At 40.4% G+C, this 20,092-nt stretch overlaps 1 protein-coding gene across 2 annotated transcripts; it reads right to left on the bottom strand.

Annotated features, from left to right (window-relative positions):
- Positions 1–331: 331 nt before the first annotated feature.
- On the bottom strand, positions 332–11,862 carry ndufaf1 (NADH:ubiquinone oxidoreductase complex assembly factor 1). Of its 2 annotated transcripts, none has more exons than XM_028821573.2 (5): positions 11,763–11,862; positions 6,897–7,417; positions 5,754–5,939; positions 2,175–2,249; positions 332–709 (listed from the first exon to the last, which is right to left on the bottom strand). In XM_028821573.2, the coding sequence occupies exons 2-5, from the start codon at positions 7,362–7,364 to the stop codon at positions 575–577; spliced, it is 864 nt and encodes a 287-aa protein (XP_028677406.1). In that variant the 5' UTR covers positions 7,365–7,417; positions 11,763–11,862; the 3' UTR covers positions 332–574. The 2 variants fall into 2 exon arrangements, with proteins under 2 accessions (XP_028677406.1, XP_028677407.1); XM_028821574.2 differs by having other exon boundaries at positions 6,897–7,414; positions 11,763–11,851.
- Positions 11,863–20,092: the final 8,230 nt, after the last annotated feature.

Raw genomic sequence — 20,092 nt, 5'->3', positions numbered from 1 at the left:
TAATGTCTTATTTAATAAGTATACACCTTTAGACTTGTATCAAATTTGAGGGCAAGTTGATTTATAAATTAACTAATGCTTATTCCTAGTGCATTATTTTCTATGTTCCACCCACTATGTCTTCAGGGTAAATTACAACTTGGGAATTTTCAGGTAGCAAAAGCACATTGCAAGGCAGGAATATAATGTAATTGTACAGAAACTGCACAATAGTAGTATTTGGAAACTCATCCAGAAAATAAATCCACCAGCAGACAGGTTTGCTTAAATATCCTTAGTATATTTTCAAGTCTATGATTACCCAGTATTTTTTTTTTTTTGGTTTTCTGTCTTTCTTCCTTTCTTACAGTAGTCAATGTTTGTAGTATGTGTTGTTCTGGTCTTCACATTTATACATATTCAGTATAAATTCCACTTATTTTAAATAAGTGAAACATCCATTTTTCTCCACCTAAACATGACAACACTTTTGCCAATACATAAAAAAGAGAGAATGTCATAATTTCTTATGCTCTTTGAGACTGGGTCAAATACACTTGTCACTATATTTTCCTTCTAAAGAAGATGGCAACACCTATGGATTCTTTTTGTATTTTTCATAAGCAAACTCTTCTGTGTGTGCGCGGTCGTTACACACTCCAATGCAGTCAATCTCCAGGTGAAATGGCCCATCTGCCTTGTCACCCAGAGTAAAGCCAAGGGTGTTGATCTAGGAAACAAGAAACAGATTTAAGAGATAATATGACGGCCAACAATTCTGCAGTGGAGATGGGGTGGCTCAGTAAATATCAAATACATAAATTACACAGATTAAAAAGAACATGCAAAACAAATAAGATGTATTTTCTTTATTAAAAAAAAAGTTTGTAATGTAAACACATTTGTGCATAAATCCCAAATTTTAAAAATCATGTTTTATAAATACTGCGGTGGGCTGGCACCCTGCCCGTGGTTTGTTTCCTTCCTTGTGCCCTGTGTTGGCTGGGATTGACTCCAGCAGACCCCCATGATCCTGTAGTTAGGATATAGCGGGTTGGATGATGGTCGAATGTTTTATAAAGGTGTAGTATACGTGTTTTTAATCTTGACTGGCTACTCTATAGCTATGCCAATCTTGTGGCTCTGCCTTTAAGGGGATTGATGCTACATCAATGGATAAAATACTCCAGACACTACAACAATGCTGAACTAGTGCTGGATCCTTGACATATTCTCCTCTACCCCAACCCACCTATGTAATATGTAAGGATATATTATGTAGCCAGACAGGTTTCTTGAATTCATTTATACATACTAAACACAACTAAAAAAATAACTTACACATTTTTATATTGAAATATTTTCCAAAACTACAGAATAGAAATGGAAACACAGATAACATGGATGTATTTGAAAAATAAACATTAACACACACTGTTTCTGAAAATTGCATTTGGTGACCTCTTGTTTTTATGAAAGTGCTTTGTCAAAAGGGAGAAATGTGGCTTTTTACAGAAGCTCAATGAATACATTTTATGACAACCATACCCTATATACAGAAAAGACTTACTTAAAAGAAACCTCTGACCTGACTAATAATAAGAGAGCAGTCCCAGTGTGGAACTATGCAGGCGTATTGCTTTTGGTATAAAGGAGCCCTAGTAGTGTTTCTTGTCACACTTCTTGTGAATTTGGCTGAAAGTCCTCAGTATTGACATGTCAGAGAGAGGATGTGCAGTTCATAACAGCACTTAGTTTTGTTTTAATTCTATCCACCTCCAGAGAGTGTGACCTATTATTGAGTCCACCTTCTTGATCATCTTGTTGAGTCAGTGGGCCTCTCTTGAAGTGATGTTACAACCCCAGCTCAGAGATGCAGAACATGTAAAGGACGTCACTGCCCACATTAATGGAGCAGAGTCTCCTATGAAAGAGTCTGTTTTTCCATTTTTAACATAGTTCCTCTGTGTTAAGACACCAGTCCAGCCAGTCATTCATGTGGAACCCCAAATAACTGTAGCAGTGCAATACTCCAATTTGCTGTTTCTGGTCTTATAGAACACCTCAACCTACCCTTTCACCTACTGTAAGTGCAACTATGTCAAATACATTTCACTTCCAGATTTGTATAAACCCCTAACCTTTCAATTTTCTGTTGCACTAAAAATATGGATAAAATATTTCAATTACTTTACCTTGTCAAGCCAGAGTGGATGCTGATCATCTTGAATTCTTCCGCGACTTGTAAGGAAGAACTTTGAAAATGGAATCTATAAAATAATTAGAATATGTCATTCAAAAGTGTGTAATGCTTATGGACATATTTTATTATGTTAAATATGAAAGTGTTCAATTTAGGAAGTTTTAAATTTAAAATGATTACGTACAAATGACACAATGTTTGCCTTCTCCAATTAAAGCAGTAAAGTATATGTTATGGGAAAGGGACTCTGAACATATGGATAAATTATACAGAATATTCCACAATCTACAGCTTTTCTGCTTTCAATGTACCTGCTTCACTATAGCTCTTGCTGCAGAAGCACTTTCCTTTGTATTAAATTGTATGTGATATTTCTCTCATAAAATAATGTACAAGAGATCCAAGAAGAACATGGGGTACTGAAAAGTGTAAGTAGTTTGAGGAGCCTATAAGGAAAGTTTCAAGGGAACTATAGTTTTGGGAAAGTGTGAGCCTAATGCACACAACTATGTAAATAGTAAATTTGGATTCCATAACATGATATGAGTACTGGAAGCACCACTGTAGAATGGCGTAAACATTTTAAACTTGACTACAGCTCAGCATGACACTAACATTTTATTAGAATTCATGGTGTGCTTTTTTTCTTTTCAATAACTATTTAAGTGGAACATCAAAGGACAAGACAATATCTGAATAATTACAAGTGGCCTGACCTCTGGCCTTGTCCCTGGAAGAAAAAAACATGCAGTGTCGACAAAAACAAGGACAGGTTCACTAAACTATTCATATGTGTTAAGAGTTATGAATATACTATTGTGAATGATTTAAGTGGGCCTCTAAGATATCAAAACTTGATGCTGTTTGAGTGGATGGGCTGTATTGTGCTGAATGACCTGTTCTCCTTATAAAAATCTTTAATATTTGATTCCCTCTGCTAAACAGGTAATTTCTTTATGTGCCTCATTCCTGCTAAGTATGGTTATTTTCTCCTTAAGGACCCAGGCTGAACTGAATTAACACATTTGTTCCAAACAAAATCTAGTCTGCCTGCATAATAATTTACTTTCAACAAAAAAGGCAACAGTGGTATGTCTTTCATTTCCTGGGAACATCTGAGTACTGAGGTGTTTTCTGAACAAAGATTTTTAGTGAAGCAGTATTTAGTTGTATGAAATTAAATGTGAAAAACTGGCTGTACAAAAATTTGGGTCCCCTTGTAATTTTGCGGATTTGAATGCATGTAAGGGCGGCACAGTGGCGCTGCTGCCTCGCAGTTGGGAGACCTGGGGACCTGGGTTCGCTTCCCGGGTCCTCCCTGCGTGGAGTTTGCATGTTCTCCACGTGTCTGTGCGAGTTTCCTCTGGGCGCTCCAGTTTCCTCCCACAGTCCAAAGACATGCAGGTTAGGTGGATTGGCAATTCTAAATTGGCCCTAGTGTGTGCTTGGTGTGTGGGTGTGTTTGTGTGTGTCCTGCGGTGGGTTGGCACCCTGCCCGGGATTGGTTCCTGCCTTGTGCCCTGTGTTGGCTGGGATTGGTTCCAGCAGACCCCCGTGACCCTGTGTTCGGATTCAGCGGGTTGGATAATGGATGGATGGATGAACGCATGTAACTGCTCAATACTGATTACTTGCAACACCAAAGTGGTTGGATGAGCTCGTTAAACCTTGAACTTCATAGACAGGTGTGTCCAATCATGAGAAAAGGTATTTAAGGTGGTCAATTGCAAGTTGTGCTTCCCTTTGACTCTCCTCTGAAGAGTGACAGTATGGGATCCTCAAAGCAACTCCCAAAAGATTTGAAAACAAAGATTGTTCAGTCTCATGGTTTAGGGGAAGGCTACAAAAAGCTATCTCCGAGGCTTAAACTGTCAGTTTCAACTGTAAGGAATGGAATCAGGAAATGGAAGGCCACAGGCACAGTTGCTGTTAAACCCGGCAGGCCAAGAAAAATGCAGAAGCGGCATATGAGCAGGATTGTGAGAATGGTTACAGACCACCTCCAAAGACCTGCAAGAACATCTTCCTGCAGATGGTGTATCTGTACATCGTTCTACAATTCAGCACAATTTGCACAAAGAACATCTGTATGGCAAGGTGATGAGAAAGAAGCCCTTTCTGCACTCACGCCACAAACAGAGTCGCTTGTTGTATGCAAATGCTCAATTAGACAAGACAGATTCATTTTGGAACAAAGTGCTTTGGACTGATGAGACAAAAATTGAGTTATTTGGTCATAACAAAAAGCGCTTTGCATGGCGGAAGAAGAACACCGCATTCCAAGAAAAACACCTGCTACCTACTGTCAAATTTGGTGGAGGTCCCATCATGCTGTGTGGCTAGTTCAGGGATTGGGGCCCTTGTTAAAGTCGAGGGTCAGATGAATTCAACCCAATATCAACAAATTCTTCAGGATAATGTTCAAGCATCAGTCACAAAATTGAAGTTACGCAGGGGTTGGATATTCCAACAAGACAACGACCCAAAACACAGTTCGAAATCTACAAAGGCATTCATGCAGAGGAAGAAGTACAATGTTCTGGAATGGCTGTCACAGTCCCCTGACTTGAATATCATCGAAAATCTACAGGATGATTTGAAGCAGGCTATCCATGCTCGGCAGCCATCAAATTTAACTGGAGAGATTTTGTATGGAAGAATGGTCAAAAATACCTCCATCCAGAATCCAGACACTCATCAAAGGCTACAGGAGGCGTCTAGAGGCTGTTATATTTGCAAAAGGAGGCTCAACTAAGTATTGATATAATATCTCTGTTAGGGTGCCTAAATTTATGCACCTGTCTAATTTTGTTATGATGCATATTGCATATTTTCTATTAATCCAATAAACTTAATGTCACTGATGAAATACTACTGTTTCCATAAGGCATGTCATATATTAAAAGGAAGTTGCTACTTTGAAAGCTCAGCCAATGATAAACAAAAATGCAAAGAATTAAGAGGGGTTCCCAAACTTTTTCATATGACTAAGTATCCTGAGGAAAGTGGACTATAAGACTGTATTGACTAGCTAACCAGTACAAGTAGTCCAAAGCCAGAATTAGTTCATGTTTCTTTATTATGATTGCAACAGTGCCTTTAAGGTGGTCTAGAAGGTGGATATTCAGGATTGCTTGAGTTACGAAGAGGTTTGGCTTCGGTAAATAACAATGGCTGATATTGTATAAACTTGTACATTTTCATGTACTGCTGATGTACAAGACTACAGCCACATCATCTATAGTGCCATGTTACTAAGAGGTTTTAACAAGAAACTGTTTATAATTGATGTCTCCTATGCATGCATGTAGCATTTTGCCTCTGTATCTTAACTATACTGAAGTTTTTGCTCAGGTAAACTGGGAGTATACCTGAACAGGGGTACAGAATATGTCAGGTAAGGAGAATGCTGCTTTCTGTTCAAATAAAATGATATTCCGAGGTTTCATAAATTCTTGTTTTCACAGCATTGGAGAACAGAAGTGTGTGATAGGCCAGATATGCAGGTAAAAATTCACTATACGCTGTACATGTGACAGTATGACTACTACTTCTACTTAATTTCCAGTACCTTAACATCTTGCCAATAAGGTCCACCTCGAGTGTACAAGAAGTAGTTGTACATGTCGTTCTTCTGATGCTGAAAGTAAGTCTCAGTTGCAATGTTCATCATCCATGGGCGCCCATCTCCTCGAATGCGAAGGTACAGAGTATTAAAATTACTCCAGTCGTGGTGTGTTTTTACATTAAAAGCACCCTGTTTATGACAAAAATCTGGTCATTACATCAAACACACATTTATTTTGTGATTTAATTAACAAACTGTGCTTTCTAACATGAACACTACCCCAGTGTGCTATAATAGGGGCACAGGAAGAGACACTCTCAGAATCTGAAGCAGTAACTTGCTGAACTTTAGTCCAGTCACTTAGCCACAAAGCTTAATATTCATCACTTCAGCCCTCAACCTACTTGGCACACCACCACTCAGGTTTCAATTAGTTTTGACACATTTAATAATGCACTTTCAAAATGAGCCTAGATTCGTTGATATAAAATAAATCTGGTTTTAGAATCTGAGGCCCAGGGAGATGAAACCTATCCAGGCAACACAGTGCACAGGTTAAAGACCAACCCTGAGTAATGGCTCAGACCACTGTAGGGTATTCTCCCAACTACTGTATGTATCCCCGTTTGCTTTCTAAAATGCCTTAAGGTTGTTTACTTTATGAATAGTGCTATATAAAATAAAGATTGTTTGGCTAACCCAATGTGTACATGTTTGACATATACTGGAAAGCAGATGTAGACAGTGCCTGAGGCAAGACTTGAACAAAAATCCCTTGACACTGTGTGGCAACAACAGCTGCAACACGCATTTCCTCCTGTAGCACTTGTTCATACCATAGTGTGGCTACAACTGCTTTACAAGTGGTATGAGAAAAATGGAAGAATCTCTAGTTTTTGTCTCTAATGGTTAAATTGGTGGAAATCAATGTCTGCTTTGACAAAACATGTTTGGGTTCGAGGACATTAGACTGACCGTCCTCTCCGGGCAAACATGCTATTCTGTAGTTTACAAGTCTGAAAGATGTCGGTACGGATTACAGCCCCTCAGTGATGAAACACACTTATTGCATGTAAAGACTTGTTTGTATATGCATGCTTAAGGATCTTCATATGTGGTGGAAAGCAAAACCCAAATTATACTAACCAGTAGCTGCTTAGAACGCAGCGTGCAGTAGCCGCTGTACCTAGTTTCTCCATCTTTGGGAACCTCAGTGCACATATTTCCATAGAGCAGAGCTGTCTGGTTGTTTCGGCTTAGCCTCAGATAGATTTTACTCTTGCCACCCATCTCCTCATCTGAGGACACTACCCACTGCTCCAGGCTTTCCTGATTCCGGAATTCCCAGACTACCCGGGTCTGTTCCAGCATGATTTCCCGCATGGGCCTTCCTTGTGGCCCCTCAAATCTTTCAAACATTTCCTTCTTTAGGAGGCCAAAGTGTTTTTTAATGCCCTGTACACCCTTACTGAAATTAAAGTCAATTTTTTTCCAGGGAGGCGTGTTATCAGGAGGCACCCCTGGTCTGCGATAGCACCGTATTGGCAAGACTCCATAGGATGTGAAGTGCCATATTGTTCTTGGATGGAGTCTTGCATTCTTTACGCAGAACATCCTTTCCTAACGGTACCTACAACGGCTGCTTCCACATTTTCTTTATAATCCTGCTGCAAGAAGAGAGAGAAATAGTTTAGATGACTGATATAAATAATAGGAATAAGACAAAGCATTTTAGTATGCCAGTGAACAGTTACGGTTATTTGTACTCTTATATGTTTGTTTTTTTAATCTACTTTATCTTTACAGAATCACAGAAAGGAAGACATGATCTCTACTGGGCACAGGCCCAGTTCTCCCAGTCCACTGCAGGGCACGCTGGATAATAATGGGTCAACTAAGATTTGTCAGTTAAATCTCACATGAAGACCTCAGACAGTGTGAGAAACTTGCAACAAGACCACATCTTTTCTACTGCATGTTTAAAAAATGTACTATAAAAGCACAGGATTTTAAAAGACTGCTGCCTCCGACAGGCATTATGAAGGTTTTAGCCACACATTTGTTTTTGTTTATATGTAGATAAAAAAGGACAAACATGACAAGAGGAAGGCTACTTATAACTTATAACAGCATTCAGTATCATACTCTGACGGAAAAGTTAGGCTTATGAAAAGCATGCAGATTGCAAATTTTATACTCGCTGAATATGTGGAAAGAGCAACAGGTTAGCAGTGCAGTCAACTGCATTAAGTCTTACATTATGAGCAGTGACTTCTACATGTTTAACAAGAAACTGGATGAATGCATGTAACTGCTCAATACTGATTACTTGCAACACCAAAGTGGTTGGATTAGCTCTTGTCACCTTGAACTTCATAGACAGGTGTGTCCAATCATGAGATATAAAGGTATTTAAGGTGGTCAATTGCAAGTTGTACTTCCCTTCGACTCCTCTGAAGAGTGACAGCATGGGATCCTCACTCTCAAAAGATCTGAAAACAAAGCTTGTTCAGTCTCATGGTTTAGGGGAAAGCTACAAAAAGCTATCTCAGAGATTTAAACTGTCAGTTTAAAGAGAGGGTCCCGGTGTTCAGGTTTCTGGGCATTGAGCTGGAGGATGACCTGACCTAGAGGCGCCAACACCAAGGAGCTGCTGAAGAAGGCGCAGCAGAGACTATATTTTCTGAGAATCCTCAGAAAGAACCATCTCCCCAAAAATCTGCTCCTTGCCTTTTATCACTGTTCCATCAAGAGTGTGCTTACGTACGGACTGTGTGTGTGGTACGGCAGCTGCACTTCCTCAGAAAGGAAAGCGCTCTACAGGGTCGTCAGGACAGCGGAGAGAACAACTGGTTGTACCCTCCTCACTCTGGAACAAATCTACACCTTCCGATGCCGCAAAAAAGCAATAGACATTTCACAAGATTCATCACATCCCGGTTATTGCCTCTTCCAGTTTTTGCCATCGGGCAAGAGATACAGAGCAATGAAAACCAGGACAAACTGCCTTAAAAACAGCTTTTATCTAAAAGCAATCATGGCCCTGAACGCAGAACAAAACTGGTCCGTATCATTCTCCTAATGTGCAATATAGACCTTAAGTCAACCAGTGCAATTTCTATATATCCATTCATCCATTTTCCAACCCGCTGAATCCTAACACAGGGTCACGGGGGTCTGCTGGAGCCAATCCCAGCCAACACGGGGCGCAAGGCAGGAAACCAGTCCCAGGCAGGGCACCGATCCACCACAGGGCACACACTCACACACCAAGCACACACTAGGGACAATTTAGGATCGCCAATTCACCTAACCTGCATGTCTTTGGACTATGGGAGGAAACCCACACTGAGAACATGCAAACTCCACACAGGGAGGACCCGGGAAGCAAACCCAGGTCTCCTTACTGCGAGGCAGCAGCGCTACCACTGTGCCACCCAATTTGTATATATAACAAGTGCAATTTGTATACTTTTATTACTATTCGGTTTGTTATCTTCTCTCTTCTTGTCTTTTTAACTCTTATGCCTCACACTGAGTCAACTGCACCTTCAATTTCGTTGTTCCTTTGTAAAAGTGACAATGACAATAAAGATCTATCTATCAAAAGCATTTAATCCATAAATGAATGTTTAAAGTTAAGGAACGTCTTGTAGTATTTTCTATATTTTATTTTAGTTTATTGTGTCTTACTCTAATTCAAAGCTTTGTGTTTCTTGTATGTGTCTTTAGTGTTTTATGCAGATATTATTTGTTTCCAGTGTTACATATGCCTTAATGTTTATTTTGAATTTATGTGAGGCACTAATAACAAAAGAAAGAACTTTTATAAATAAAATTTATTATTACTACTATACTGGTCTCATCCTACAGCCTATAGAGAAGCTACTAGTTTTGTTAGGAGATTCAAAATGGTCTGTGAGCTTGGTACGAAAGGCTGTTGGCTCCTGTCTACCTGGATTGGCTCAAGCTGCACCAGGATGAGGGCATTGAGGCTTAGAGCAATCGTCTGCTGCGCTATAAGAGGCACCCCCCAGCTGTCAGAAGTGCGAGCGGCCATTGTAAACATGGGAATTCTCCTTAAGCTCCACTGACTGAAAGGGCTCTTCTGTTATCCCTAGACCCTGAATTCATGCCCGCTACCACCAAACAAGGAAGCATTGCCGTGAGTACAGGCACAGGGAGAAGCTCGAGCAGAAACTGTGGTGGAGATGGATTTGAATTAAAACCATTACATGAAAATATAAAATAATATTCTCAAACTTGCTTTATCGTGTGGAATTCTGCACTGGTCAAGCAACAGGCCTGCCATCGGAGGGCCCACTCTCACACACACACACACACACATCACTCATAATTACCATTTGGCTAATGGCACATAAACCCACACATGCACAGGAAGATGTGAAAACTTCACATGGTGAACATCAAGGTATGATATTCCAACCTTGGCCAGTAGATCTCTCAGGAGATTACATAACATTTGACCAAATATGAGGAATACAGGCAATGAAGCGGGAGCAAGAACCACTGCAATACCATGGAGCCCACTTGGAAAAATATAAATAGAAAATGTCAGGAAAAAAGATTTACTCCTTCGAGTTAAAGAAACTCAGATATACCTGTTTATTTACTGAAGATTGTCTTTTGATTATTATAATGTATCTATTGCCATTGCTGTATTTAAACTGTCACGCCTCATTTTGGGTTATCCTGCCTTTTACTTTCTCTGCTACTGTATTTGTCCCTCGTGATGGTGGAGACATTAAGGCACTCTGTCACACATTCAAAGTTGCCACATTTTTGATTGGAGATACTGAACATTAAACATACTTTGAAATTAATGAATCCTTATTACTTTTTTGTAAACAAATGATCAATTTTAGCTTCTTACTATGTAGTAAAATTCTTTGTAAGCTTGCAGTTTCTCTTTCATAATGGCTAGACATTAAACAATATCAAAGGCTAGCTGTATTATTTTTAACATGGAAAAATTATTAACAGCTTAGGAGAAAAAGAAGGCAGTTACATTCATCAGAATTTAGCAGAAGTCTACACTGATTTTTTTTTAAAAAATGAGGCACTATGAAACAAATCTACATGATCCCCATAAACCCTTTTCACCCACTAAGCTTTTCACTAATGTGTCATCAAGTACCAAAACACCATCAGCTGCAGCTATTGCATCCTCTCTATTAGCAGATCTCATAAAATAGCTGATTGGCTCTCTCCAATAAAATCGGTTTGTACAGTCAATGTGCACTTACAAGCCGCTAGCGCTTTTTTGTGATCAAGTATGTGTTTTGTTTTATATCAAAACTAACACTGCTGTAATAAAATCACATCCCAGCCAATACATGTATGGTATCCACACCCTAATGCACAAAAACAACCGCAAAAGCGGTCTATTAAAGCGCATGGATACACTGAATTGAGTGCAGTTGGTACAGCAGTAAAAAAACTACGGTGATACTAATCCCCTACTGGGAAGAGTCGTATTTAATTAAACGAGTTCAGTAAATGGATTGATGCATGGAGCTGCTCTATTGCCAGCTTGACCAGTGAACGCATGGGATGACGTACTCGAGAAATTGTGCAAGTGTACCTTATGAGACTCAGGCGGGACTCGCAGAGAAGACTGAAACCAATGCAAATACACTAAGAACGCACGTCAGCCTATATCAAGCATTCCCAAATCCCGGACATTCCAGGCTATTTGGAAATCACGACCGAACGCAGACATGTATTGTCACCTAACCCCTCCACTCCAGTTCGGCGACGTCGCTCCTCTTTTAGGGTATGAGTGGTAAGGCCAAGCGCAATCCAAGAGAATGTGCAACTCTCATTCTAACTGGACAAGACGAGAGGCTGAGGCACACTCATTTGCTTTAGTGAACGAATAACGAATCTTATGAAAACCGAAAAGTCCCGCGTGTTTAAGCACCGCTTAAAGTTTAATACAGGTTTCGCAAGCGTTTAATATTACAGACTTAAAGTATGCAGGCATCTTACTTTTCAAACATTTAGCTCCTCTTAGCTGGCATCCACTTTTTTAAAGTCACTGCTGTGACCAGGGTAGGATCAAGGTGTTCGTCTTCAAAAGCGCTCCCCTCGGAAGCTTTCCCGTTACACTTCCGTTCCGCGGGTTTAGCATTTTAGAAACGGACGGTAGTACTAGGGTTGCAAACAGCAGGAGGGTGTCAAACCCTTTCGAAGGTGGGCACTGCAGAATACTAAAAACTGTGGCAAGACATCTCGAAGTTTATTACTGGTACATTGTATAGTGACTTTAATTTGTTTTATGAATATGTACTTTTTGGATTACTGAAAGCAGACGTATTTTGTTAACCAAATAATAATTTTGGCCAAATATGCACATACGTAGATGTAAAATTCCCTAAAAGAACCCTTTTTGATATGTTTTTCTATCGGGATTATGAAATTAATGTGAAAACTATTAAGATTCCCTGCAAACCAAAATGTGAGAAGTCTGCACAAGTTTATACAGTAGTATATTCAAGGGTTTTGTATGTTTATTGATAGATGGCACTTTATCACCGGGGGAGATACGGCTTTTTGTAGAAGCTCAAAAAATGAATAATATTATTATAATACGACAAACAACAAACTCCAGACTCCCATCAAACATACAGCACAATGACTAAAAAGAAAAAAAAGAAAACCTTTGGATTGGTAGTTGCAGTATATAGATGTTAGGAGCATTCACTGGTACAGCGTGTTGCCACACCCTTCACATGAGGTGACTGTTTGAAATTAGTATCTTTTTAAATGATGTTAATTACATTACTTTTTTAATATGTTATTTGGGGAGTTCAGGGTGATGTTTGTAGATGGGTGCAGAACTGGCTCAGACACAGGAAGCAGAGGGTGATGGTGCGGGGAACCTCATCAGAACTGGCCTATGTTAAGAGTGGTGTTCCACAGGGGTCAGTGCTAGGGCCGCTGCTATTTTTAATATATATAAATGATTTAGATAGGAATATAAGTAACAAGCTGGTTAACTTTGCAGATGATACCAAGATAGCTGGATTATCATTACAGAAGGACTTGGATAGCATACAGGCTTGGACAGATTTGTGTCAGATGAAGTTTAATGTCAGTAAATGTAAAGTATTACACATAGGAACTAAAAATATTACGTTTGAATACACAATGGGCAGTCTGAAAATCAAAAGTACACCTTATCAGAAGGATTTAGGAGTCATAATGGACTCTACACTATCAACTTCCTGACAGGGTTCAGAAGCCATTAAGAAGGCAAACAGAATGTCAGGTTATATAGCGCCCTGATGTGTGCAGTACAAGTCACAGGAGGTTCTGCTCAACCTTTATAATGCACTGGTGAGGTCTCATCTTGAGTACTGTGTGCAGTTTTGGTCTCCAGGCTACAAAAAGGACATAGCAGCACTAGAAAAGGTCCAGAGAAGAGAGACTAGGCTGATTCCAGGGCTACAGGGGATGAATTATGAGGAAAGATTAAAAAAGATGAGCCTATACAGTTTAAGCAAAAGAAGATTAAGAGGAGACAAGATTGAAGTGTTTAAAAATTATGAAGGCAAATAGTCCAATGGATTGAGACTGTTATTTTAAAGTGAGTTCATCAAGAACATGGGTACACAGTTGGAAATTTAAGGGTAAATTTCACACAAACATTAGGAAGTAGAGGATCATAGACACATGGAATAAATGACCAAGTAGTGTGGAAGACAGTAGAACTTTAGGGACTTTCAAAACTCGACTTGATGTTATTTTTGGGGATTTAAGTGAATAGGACTGTTCTCGTCTAAATTTGTCTTATGTTCTAATTGTTAAATAGATGATACTTTGTCACTGGGGGAAATTAAAACTTTACATAAGCTCTCTCTCCACTTATATATGTATATATATACTTTTTCATAAAATATATATGCATATATAAAATATACAAAATATATTTATTTAAATATAATAAAATAAACAGTATCCCTGCCAAGCACACATAAGACCTTCTGCCTTGAACTAGGGGGCTCCGCCCCCTGCTCGCTTCGCTCGCCAACCCCTGGCGTTGGGGCATGACAAAGAGTGAGATGTATGAATGAGATATAGAATAGTGTGGAGGTGTGGATGATGCATATAGAAAGCAAAAAATACAGTGTTTGGCACAGAGTAATGGTTTATTGGAATATTTGTTTGTACACAACATTAGTAGTAAAGATGGTGTCCTGTCCTTGAATGAGTCTTCCTTGGCATGGAGCATTTATAACTTTAACTTTAACGTCAGATGAACGTCGAACACGTGAGAAGGCAACATAAAGTTGTCCATGTCCAAAAACGGGCTCAGAGAGGTAGATGCCAACCTTGTCCATGGTTTGTCCTTGTGATGTGTTGATGATCATGGCAAATGCAGGTTTAATGGGGAACTGTCGGCATTTCAATGTAAAAGGTAATTCTAGGTCAGAACTCGTAAGGTCAATTCTAGGAATGAGAACAGTATTGTTAGCATGTAATCCTGTAAGAACTGTTGCTTGAATAACATTGTGTGTCATGGTGTTGACGACTAAACGTGTGCCATTGCATAAACCCTGTTTAGTGTTAAGGTTTCTTAATAGCATGATTATTGTTCTGTTTTTAAGGCTAAGATTGTGTTGTGGTAATCCGGCCGGGTTAATAGTGTTCAAATATTCTAAGGGGAAATTCAGATGTTCATTGTCGTAATCAGAGTCAACTTTGTCAGAGCTTAGAAAGAGCCGTGCCTCTCCAGGAAGTAATGAAATGACCTGGTTATTAATGTGATCAACATTAATATTTTTTGGACATAATATAGTGCGTTGTGTTAAAAGGGGTATTTGGTCCAATGAGATTGCTGTTCCAAATATCTCTGTAACTAAGTCGTCGCAGATAAAGGATTGGGGAATTGTAATAATATCTGGGTGAAGTCCATCTGTATTGGTGAGTGTACCATTTCCCAGTTGTAATAGCCAATTGTTATATTCTGGATCTGGACATCGCATGTTTTGTACTAACTGTATTGTTTGAAAGCAATGCCAATTGTCTGTGTATTTTAAGGTGGACTGAACAATAGCTGAGCGCATGGCATGTGGAACAATAGCCAAGCATTGTCTAAAATCACCTCCTAATAAAAGTACTTTTCCTCCAAAGGGAATATTATTATTCATCAACGTTTGTAGAAGTTTATCAATGGTGTTGAGTAAGTGACTGGATGCCATTGTACATTCATCAATAATTAACAGTTTCGCAAGACGGATGTCATATTTGTCCACATATGCGAAAGCAGTATGGGCCATTGCCTTTTGGTGGCCTGATATGTACTCCGGTAGATGCAAAAGCAAATGAACTATTGTAGGATCTAATGCAGTTCATAAAGTTTTTACTTTCAGGCACATCGTTAGTTAGAAGCTTCTGTAGATATTCAGGATATGAATGTAAAGGAGGCAGTCTAATCTGACCCTTTTGACAACAACGTGTAAATTCATTATTTGTATTGCCAGTTGTTTCTTCAGGGAAGTTAAGTGAATGACAATGATTGCAAATGACGTTCATTAATCCCAATGAATTTTCCTCAATAGTGCACTCATTATTGAACGCGTTGTCAGCCAAGTGGCGCAAGCGTTTAGCAGGTGTCTGGCGTTGATGTCCGCGACGGGCAGGTTTTGCTTGTGGCGTTTGAGAGGCGCGTTGTTGCATGTCCAGTACTTGGGACGTGCTATTTTGGAGGTGTAATCGATTCGCCTGTGCTGTGCGAAAAGTTGTATCGAGCCTTGTCCGTTTTTGTATGTCGGTCAGTTGAGCTTTCTGTTTTTGGAGCCTTGCTTGCTTGTTTTCTGGCAGTTCATATGCGCGTTGTAGACGTCTGCGTTCATTTATGCTGTCTTTTCGCTCCCATTTTTGTATGTCTGAGACGCGAGGTCTTTCGGTTTGAACTCGTGCCTGTTTCGATGCAGCACTTTGAGACGCGCGCTGTATGCGTCTACGTTCATTGTGTCTGTCCATTTGGGCACGTCTCTGTAACGGGGTTAGTTGAGCTTTGCGTTTTTGGAGCCGAGACATTTTTTCTCCCGGAGTTTCAGAAGCGCGTTGTATGCGCCGCCGTGTATTTTGTTGTTTCATGCGGGTTCGTGTGTTTGGTCCCGTTATCCGAGCCGAATCGTTTTGTACCCGTGAGCGTGTATTCATGACTTGTTTGTTCCTCAGCATGCGAAATATGGATAAGTAATAAGGAGGATCACACTCACTGTTAATATGGAGCCTTTTCTGCAGTTGAACGGTTAATAGTGGTTTATTGTAAGGAGATCCACCTATGCTACATAGTGTGAAGGTGTTGAGATGACGTATGTTTAATATGGACGGTTCCTTTAGAAATGGGGCTTTGGGTGTCACTTCTTATTGATGTTAGTGTGTTTGTGGGTCTGATTCGTCGTTGTTGTGAACGTTTCGTGTGCCATGTCTCGTCTCTAATGGGCTTGGAGTGGCGGTCACGGCTTCTTTTTTTTGGTGCATTAGGAGCTTGTTAAATCCTCCTCTTTGTGTGGGTCCCGTTTCGTGTGCAATGGGATTCGTGCGGCGCTGTGTGCTTTTCCGGCGTCTGAGGAGTGGGGGGGGGAGGATTGGTGGGGCGCGAGCGTCTTCTTTCTTTTTGTGTGCCAGGGGCTTGTTGAATCCTCCTCTTTGTGTGTGTCCTGTCCCTTGCTTGTAGGGTGGGCGGGGTGGTTTTGGGTTCTTTTTTTTTGTGTGCCAGGGGCTTGTTGAATCGTCCTCTTTGTGTGTGTCCCGTCCGGTGCTTGTAGGGGGGTGGGTGCTTGCAGGTGGGCGCGAGCGGCTTCTTTTTTTTTTGGTCGCGACCGCCTCTCGCAGCGCCTCATTTCTTGGGGCGCCTGCGCAGTACGTCTTTTTGCGGCTACGGCCCATGGCCGGATGTCCCTGCGTCCATCCGGTTTAGCATTTGCGGCCGCTTCGCGCGGCGCCTCATTTCTTGGGGCGCCTGCGCAGTACGTCTTTTTGCGGCTACGGCCCATGGCCGGATGTCCCTGCGTCCATCCGGTTTAGCATTCTCGGTTAGTAATATGGAAATATGGATAATAAATAATAATATTAGAGTTACTGCTGTCATTAGGAGGCTTTTAGGTGGCAGTAAAAGGAGGTCAGACCTGCTCAGATTGTCCCAAGCCTTTATATTTAAAATCATTAACATCTGAATAGAGCATGTTCAGCCTGTAATGCTCATGAATGGAACATTCTGATAAGACCTTTGCTTTTTGAAGTCACCAGCACTCAGAATAACTCATCATTAAGATATTGATAAGAGTTAATGTTCCTGTTGCTGAGTCAGCCATGGTGATGTAACTTATCTCCTTGGGCTGTAACATGGACAAATTTAGTCTGTACTTCAGTGTTTTGACTGTTGCTCATTCACATAAATCCCCAGTCCCAGTGCTGTTGGCTTGGGCATCAGATGCTTTAGCCACTTATATGATGTGCCCAGCCCCTGAGCTTTTTTTCTTCAATATACAGTACAAGAATAATATTGGCAAGTTCTGGTCTTTTTGTGTATGTGTTATTTGATTCAGCACCGATTCACTTCTTGAATGTATATCTTTGACAAACAACCGCAAAGAAACTTTTCTATCCGAGAAAATCACAGAACAAGCTAAGAGCTTGATCTCTGCAAATCCAAATGACGCCCCTGTCCAGTTTCCCACCAGATTTTTCCACTCAATGTGATGAACCTGGTCCAGCATTAAAACAGCGTCTTAAATAAGTGGTGTAAGCCAGTTCTCCGCTAAACTCAAAATATAGCAGTACCTGTACTAGCCAAGAGATGCCATGGCTCATACAGTATAATTTATATGAAAGCAATCAAGCATGTCTCATTATATGGAGTCAGGTCGGTTCTAAATACTTTTCACCTTAGTTTTATCTTCACTCCGGATCTTCATCTCTTATATCCAAGGACAAGCTTGCAACTTTAATCCTTGCTCTGGATCTTCAACGTATTCCATGTTTGGACTAGCAGTTCCTTCAATAGGGTGCAACAGAGCCCCTTAGGCGGCAGTGATGGCAGTGCTAACAGGTGAATATGGAAATGTCTAATGTATCCCACTTTACATTTCTCAGAGCCTCTTACATTCTCAGATGTTATAGACATAGGTAGCCATCAAATGCTTTATGCTAACCCTGTGACATCTGTTAAGTTCGTAGCTTGTCCAAAAAGCAGTTGAGATGAGCTGAAGCATGGATCTACAATAACAGCAGAATCTCTTTAGTTTAATTTAAAAATTAATTCAGAAATGTATAGTAACAAGCCAGTGGGTAAATATTAACATTAATAATTATTAACATTTAAAAACATTAATAAGAGTTAAAAATAATTATAAAAAAAGAGTGATAGCTTCTGTAAAGGCTGCCACATGGCACAGCTTCCTTATTACCCATCTGCCAATTTGCTTTGTATGAAACTCATGTGAATTTTATGAACAACTAGCTGTCCCTCGCGGCTCCACCCGTGAGTAGTGAAACAGGACAGTGAGGAGGGCCCTGCCCAGGTCCCCACTCCTGATGTCACACTTCCCCCTCCCCTCGTCCCGCAGCCTCTGTCTCAGATTAGAGCGAATATATCACTCCTGCAAGCAAACTATGATTCTTAGCATGTTGAGAGAAGTCGCAAAATCAACCGGAATGTTCAAGTAAATTATAGAAAAAAACCCGAACTAAATCGTTAAATAGTTCTCTTGTGAAAAGCGGACAGACATACAGACGTTGGATTTTATATATTGTAGCAGTTAAGGCATGTGTCCACCTCTTGAACCCTCAGGTACCACTCCAAACACCAGGTAAAAGTACAATTCTTCTTTATTGTACAATCACGTGCACAAAGCACCCTCCACTCCACACTACTCATATAATCACACTCACTAACAATAATACTCTCTCCTCCTCGCCCAGACACTTCGCCACCCTACCTCCCAGCTGAGCTCAGTGTACTGGGCTTTTCCAGAGTCCTTTATACACCCTGACCCGGAGGTGTTCCTGCCCAACAGTCCACAGTTCCTTATCCCTTCTGGGTCAGGGTAAACAGTCCTTATCTTCAACCTGGAAGCATGTCATCTCTCCTGCTCACGTGACCAGGACATACTTCCAGGTTATAGGGCACACATAAGTCCACGGGCTTCCCGACAGCGACTCCCAGTGGTCCCCAAGGTATCCAGGAGGGCTGTGTATACACACTACATAGTCCATGAGGCCCTGCTGGAACCTGGGGCACATCCATGCTGTTGGGAGAGCTCCTCCTGGCAGCCTGGGGGTGAGGGCCAGAATAGGAAGCCGGCAATCCACCACAATATATATATATATATATATATATATATATATATATATATATATATATATATATATACACATTGTTTTGTTATTCTTGTCAATTAAAAAAAAATGTTCTGGGTGGCTGCAGTAACAGCCCTGGACAGAGTGATGGCCCATCACAGGGCCCACTTAAATACCCACCCACAGTCCCATAGGCATTAGTTTGAAATCGCCTAATCAGCATGTCTTTGGGGATGTGGAAGAATGTGCAAACTGCAGACACAAAACATTCGATTTGACCCCAGCACACAAAATCCTTCAGGCAGCATCTGAAACCACAAGCTACATTGCCACCCTCAATACCGTTAACCTTTTAAAAATAAGAGATGTATGTTATCTATACATATTAATAAAAGGCAAAGCCCTCACTGACTCACTGACTGACTGACTGACTGACTGACTGACTGACTCATCACTAATTCTCCAACTTCCCGTGTAGGTGGAAGGCTGAAATTTGGCAGGCTCATTCCTTACAGCTTACTTAGAAAAGTTAGGCAGGTTTCATTTCGAAATTCTACGCGTAATGGTCATAACTGGAACCTGTTTTTTGTCCATATACTGTAATGGAGGAGGCGGAGTCACGTATCATGTCATCACGCCTTCTACGTAATCACGTGAACTAAAAACAAGGAAGAGATTTACAGCACGAGTCAAATGCGGGAACGAAGGTAAATGACGTTAATTTTTGAGTGTCTTTTAATACTGTGTAAGCATACATATTAACACATGTGCAATTAAACGTGTGCATTTACGGGGTGATTTCTCAGGCTTAAAAGCTCGCCTTTTACTAAAAAGGTAAATGGAAACTGTTTTCATTCTGAAGGGCACAAACCACGTTAGATTTCACACGTTAAACGCGCAAAAATGTCGGTACACCAGATAAATAAGCGCAACATATTATCAGTTGTATTGTATGCTTATAATACATATAGAAATGTGTTAATCGTTAACTAATATTATGGGAT

The sequence above is a fragment of the Erpetoichthys calabaricus genome, chromosome 16 (genome assembly GCF_900747795.2).
Source record: "Erpetoichthys calabaricus chromosome 16, fErpCal1.3, whole genome shotgun sequence".
Taxonomy (NCBI): domain Eukaryota; kingdom Metazoa; phylum Chordata; class Cladistia; order Polypteriformes; family Polypteridae; genus Erpetoichthys; species Erpetoichthys calabaricus.
Note: the sequence above shows the minus strand (reverse complement) of the source record. Positions and strands in the feature narration are given on the sequence as shown.

Coding starts and splice junctions, on each gene's coding strand:
- ndufaf1 (XM_028821573.2), bottom strand. CDS start 7,364: ATGTTCTGCGTAAAGAATGCAAGACTCCATCCAAGAACAATATGGCAC. Junction 2,250..5,753: donor CTTATTGGCAAGATGTTAAG/GTACTGGAAATT, acceptor ATTATTTTATAG/ATTCCATTTTCAAAGTTCTT. Junction 710..2,174: donor ATCCACTCTGGCTTGACAAG/GTAAAGTAATTG, acceptor CTTGTTTCCTAG/ATCAACACCCTTGGCTTTAC.